The sequence below is a fragment of the Channa argus genome, chromosome 16 (assembly GCF_033026475.1).
Source record: "Channa argus isolate prfri chromosome 16, Channa argus male v1.0, whole genome shotgun sequence".
NCBI lineage: Eukaryota > Metazoa > Chordata > Actinopteri > Anabantiformes > Channidae > Channa > Channa argus.
The window spans coordinates 18,357,126-18,362,546 of NC_090212.1; the positions used below are offsets into that span (position 1 = coordinate 18,357,126).

Here is a 5,421-nt window from a genome sequence, read left to right on the forward strand (position 1 = left end):
ACACATTGTCTCAGCGATACATTATGCTACAGTGAAACCGAGAAGGAACTACATGAACAAAAAGTGGAAAACAGCAAAAAATAACAACAAGGTGATTTATTGCAGTGAAGTAAATCCAGAGAAAACACTGACAGGAAAAGTGCTAGCGGGATCAAAGAAAAGTAGAGAAGCCAGTGGGTGTTAGTAGCTTATTAAAGCCACCACTGACACATTAACAGAAGATAAGGTAACCTAATCCTTCCAGCTGGAGGAGAATTATGGGCATGCACTAACTTAGGCTACTTAACTTTTTAACATTATTACAGTACTTAGTCTGGCACAGAAACATTCTTCTTCATGCAGGCACTCGTAAACATAAGTGCTTTCAAAGGTTAACTTTAGAGAAATTGTATCTGAAATCTCTTTCTAATGCACAAAAACTGATGCAACACTCTTTTTTGTGGTGACACATCCCCAAGGGAAAACACTGTATAGCTTAGACCGTAGCGGTTAATTAACATAAACAATTAATTCGCTTTGTTTCAAATCACATTCTTCATTTGATTTAAGACAATGATGACTGTTACCTTCAGTCAGTATCTTCAAGTCTCCAAACAGGTAATCTAGTGAAGGCACTTTGTCTTATCACATGATTACGAGGCAGGTGTAATTTTGTTTGGAACTGTAAACACAACATCCTCATCACAGGGATGATGTCCTCACTCAAAAAGTAGCTCTATTCTAATCTTATGGTTTGTACACTGTCCCAGAACATTCTTATGATATTTATCCGAGTGTTAGATGCTGGTGTTAGGCCACCTTGGTGAGCTGTAGATCTCCAAAGACTCGTAAGGCAGTGAGGGAGGCGAGCTGGGAGAGCCGGTGGGTGAAGCCACACAGAGGCTGTCCATCCACTAAGATACGGAACTGCTGGTGCTCACATACGATCTCCATCTGAGTGTCAGAGGGAACAAAGAGGATGGGAAAGTCAGTTTTTTAGGTTTAAAGCTTGTTGTTTTACTCCTGAACCTACATGCAACTGGAATTAACGCTTCCCAGTTGTTTGCCTCTGTCAACTAGTTAAATTTGTCAAGGCCTGTATTGTGATCAGTTCACCCATTAGTTCATGTTGATGTTTGTAGATGGAATGAAATTCCCTTCAGACATGTTGGACATGAGTTCACAGTGACTTTGACCTTTCACCTTTCACCACCATAATTCTAAAGTCATGTGGATGTTTATGCCACCAACACATTCCTGTTGTGTTGCGTTTGCATAAATTGGACAGATACGGGGTCACACTGAACTTGACTTTTGGCCTCTGACGCCAAAGATATAATCAGGTATTATTATAATATTAGTGTGATATTACGGTCACATGAATGTGAAGGCCAAAACAAAACCATGATGTCACAGTGTCCTTCACCTTTGGCCTTGGGCCACCAAAATGTAAATCGCAAATGGGGCTTTGATGTTGGGTTCGATTCATAATAAATAAACTGACATATTTGTCGTTGGAAAATGGAGAATTCCAGAACATAATTACAAAGCTTCTTTCAAATCAAACCAAGAACAATTAACCCTTCTGGCCAAAAACGTTACAGTAACAACATTAAAGGAATCCCTCTTCCAGGACGGACAGGTGTGTGATAGGTTTTGTTACAAAACAGGGACACATTTTAATAATCCGAGTGACAAAATGTAAACTTATAAACAAACATGAATAATCTAATAAGGAAGGATGTTTAGCAACTGTTTGTATGTCATCCACACATGCAAACATGTAAAGACACTCCGTGCTGTAGCCATCCTGCACCAGCATTTGTATTTTTTTGCCGAAGCAGGACCAGTGAATGGAAATATGACTTTGTGTACAAGAAAACCCCACAGGCTAACTATAGATTTGGCAGCAAATAAAATATCTTGATTTTAGAGACATTCAGTGATTTACAGAAACATTGACAAACGTCTTTTTATTGAATCTAATGGTGCTGCTTTTAAGGCGGATTGTGTTGCAGGCTGATTCACTGCTTAAGTGCAAAAAGGAGGCCACAGTAACTTCCCAATGACACAAATTACAATCAGTCAAAATTAGACTTGCACCTACAACCAATGGAGTAAGAAATTCATGCAGAGATTTTTTATCAAATACATCACTTGACAGCGGTTGAGGTTGACAGAGATGTGTGCATGTTAGAGATTAGTACCTTGAATGCCTCTCCGGGTGCAAATGGAAAGAAAGAGAGGGTATTTTCAGATGGACCCCACTTTCCAGCCAAGCGGGCGTTGCGCTGGACAGCTTTGTCCATGAAGCTGACCTTAAGTTGAAGACCTACATCAGAATCCATGTCCTCGTGCTGGGGCTTACTGTACAGAGTCACCTCAATGCTGGAAAAACACCCAGGAGAGATCAGGGACAGGACACATTTGCAGTACACTTTAGTATTTAAGCTTCTATGTCTTTCTTCCTGTTCTTTTAAATGTTTAAATGGATTGTAAACCTTTGCAGATTCATTTGACAACAGTGACATCTTCTGGACTCTATGTTGACTGTACTGTGGTAATAAAAATGCTAAACTTTATCAATGACAGTAAACTATTTTGACCATCACCAGAGCAAATATCCTGAATAACAAACTGCGAGAGGAGACGCAGTTTGAGTTTTCATGCAGGAGAATGAGTGACACTTCTTAGCATTGCATGCAAATTTAATTTGTGAAAAATGTCAGGTCTGAGGTACTTTACGTTGGTATTCCAATGTTACATTACTTTGTACTCTACTGGACAAAAGTTCATTAAAAATGTTAAAATTAGCTTTATCTTCACCAGCTACTACAACAAAGTACTTCTTACATGTTAATACTGCAACGATAATGACCCAGTAATTTGATAATGACACAGTGACAGAGCCAATTCTGCAAGAAATATATTTTTACTTGTGGGATAGTAAGTACATTTCACTTGAGTGTATTTTAATGGTTTGGTATTACTACCCGTACCATGTATGCAGTCCTGCAATAGCTTCCAGACAGAAATATAATTTGGAAAAAACTAGGAAAAGAGTCTCCTGTGAGAGCACTTCTCCTTAAAATATCCAATTGTTTCTGCAGCTAAAAATACATTTCCTGGCATAAAAAAGGTTTTGCATCACAGTTTATTTATACAGAGCGGCTTTTTTATGTAGCCTAATTGCCATCTTTAACTGATCAGAACTGATAAGGGATTGAATAAATAACCGGCGGATGGTATCAGTTAAAGAATTTCCTTAGTGACTTTTTAGTTTTTATGGGATTTGTAGCTCTCCCACGCACATCCACGAATAACCTATAATTACTAAAGGCACTGGCATTGCAATGAGATTTTCCCAAAGCAGGGACTCAAACACAGACAACACCCGTTGCATCTGCTTTAAAATTCTGTTTTATTGTCAGCCAGGGCACCTTTATCGCGAACTTTGATTGGCTGCCACGTCATGTGTGCAATAGTAGCAATATTAATAATGTATAGGGCGGATTTTTGTTGCAAAATAAAAACACGTGCGTGCACCAACCTTTTCGGTTTTTTGTTAACAATCCCCATAACAACCAGCTTCATTGAGGGCCGCAGCCCACCTTTTATCTCTCCGATGTACTCCCCCTGTCAAACAATAGAGATGTGCATGCATACAGATCAGCGGTCACACAGAATGAGGCCTACGGCTAAAAACGGGCAAGACAGTTTATTTTAAGAGGATTTCCCAACACAACCCGGGCAATTTGCGGTGCGCTGCAACCTATGGCACCAATGGGAACAATAGCGCTATTGATTTAAACAACCGGTGACTCAGCTGCACAAACTATGCTTATGTTTTAGCCCATTATGGTAAATGGTTAAATATTCAGATTTAATCTGGCATCTCGCGTCAGTGCATGCAGTGCTAAAGAAGCAAAACACAGCTACATACATTTTCTTTCTTGTCCGTTTCTTCCATTCCACTCAGGGCGTGATGCGGTGTGGAGGTTTCAAGCGGTGATGCCAGCTGAGGACTGAGCGACTCTGCCTCCAGCTGGCAAACCCCGCCTGTACTACGTTGTCATAGAGACAGCCTCCCTGTTTAGCCGGGATGGTGAGAAACAGACAGAGAGAAAGAGAGGAGGCAGAGGGGGAGTTTCTATTACAGCCTGAATAGACACATGGCAATTCACAATGCTTGACATAAAGACTTTTTAGGGGATTGTGGCTTCAGCCCTCATAGCAATTGTCCAATGGCGTGAACCGTTATGATTCAACTCACCTGCCAGTGAGAAAACAAAACCAAATACAGAGTGAAATACAGACATGACAACCAAATAAGGAAACTGCGTAGAAAAAACAAACAAGGGAAATAACTTAACCAAATACAGAAAAACACAAACACATACTGAAGTTCTGGGGGTGGGGGGGGAGGTCATTAAAAGAGAGGGAAAACCCCTTAATTTTTCACATAAACTGTACAACTCCACCGAAAAATAGTCATGGAAAATAGTACAATTCTGTTCAGTAAGTTCATGGGTCACACACAAACACACACAAAAAAACTTTTTCCCAGTTGGCTTCATCAGTTGTTAGTATTCTGGAGGGGCAGCTGGCAGCGTTTGCTTGTTTTATCATATTATTAGGTAGATCATGTATTTTGGGGGTAAAATATTGCTTTTCAAAATATGCCCACTTTTAAAATGAATTTAATATATATAAAAATGTACAATATTTTTAGCTATATTTTTCATAGTAGAAGTTCAAAGTAACATTAATCAAATACTCCCATAAAAATATACCCCATAAGGCCAATGTTCCCCCAGCTGTAGATAGGTATATGAGAACAGGGTCAAGCTAAAGGATATTAGTCATTTCTCACATGTCCACTTACACTGTGTTGTGTGGGAGAAATAGCAACGTTAGTCAACATCATCAAGTATCATCACAAAAGTCACTTTTTGAAACAAGAAAGTATATTTTTAGAAACTGTAGTTGAGTGTTTTTAAAAATGAACATGACACCACATAATCTTAAAAAAAAAAAATTTTAACAGTTAACTTTATCGTGCCACCCATAATATGTTTGTAATAATATAATGTTGACATTTTTTAAATAACAATTTTACATTTTCAATGTTAAAAAGGTTCAACTATAATTTGTATTATATATATATATATAATATGCCAACTTAAAATGCATTTTAATACTTATTTAATTTCAGCATAATAAAATATAAATCGTATTGGTAGTTTGTTATTAGAGTAAATAAAAGTAAATAAAAAAAAGAAAGAAACATTTAAGCCAATTCTACCATAGTTCACGAAATGTAAACGTCAGCGTTATCTATATTCGACAGCCCCTTAAGGCACCAGCCTTTTTTGGAACGTCTCCTCGTGCCAACCTTTGACCAACCAGCGCTTGAGAATCAGCTGATTATATCACATGACC

The 5,421-nt window shown here is 38.4% G+C and overlaps 1 protein-coding gene across 1 annotated transcript; it reads right to left on the reverse strand.

The window, feature by feature from the left end:
- Positions 1–81: 81 nt before the first annotated feature.
- si:ch211-10a23.2 (Galectin-related protein A-like) lies at positions 82–4,080 on the reverse strand. The gene is made up of 4 exons (XM_067478748.1): positions 3,923–4,080; positions 3,530–3,615; positions 2,187–2,367; positions 82–933 (listed from the first exon to the last, which is right to left on the reverse strand). The coding sequence occupies exons 1-4, from the start codon at positions 3,947–3,949 to the stop codon at positions 790–792; spliced, it is 438 nt and encodes a 145-aa protein (XP_067334849.1). The 5' UTR covers positions 3,950–4,080; the 3' UTR covers positions 82–789.
- Between the last annotated feature and the right edge of the window lie 1,341 nt (positions 4,081–5,421).

Bases quoted from the DNA above. Each gene is read 5' to 3' on its own strand.
- si:ch211-10a23.2 (XM_067478748.1), bottom strand. From the start codon at position 3,949: ATGGAAGAAACGGACAAGAAAGAAAAT. The intron at 2,368-3,529 runs GTTGGTGCACGC...GTGTTTTTCCAG, and splicing joins GTTAACAAAAAACCGAAAAG to CATTGAGGTGACTCTGTACA. The intron at 934-2,186 runs GTACTAATCTCT...TCTGACACTCAG, and splicing joins CACCCGGAGAGGCATTCAAG to ATGGAGATCGTATGTGAGCA.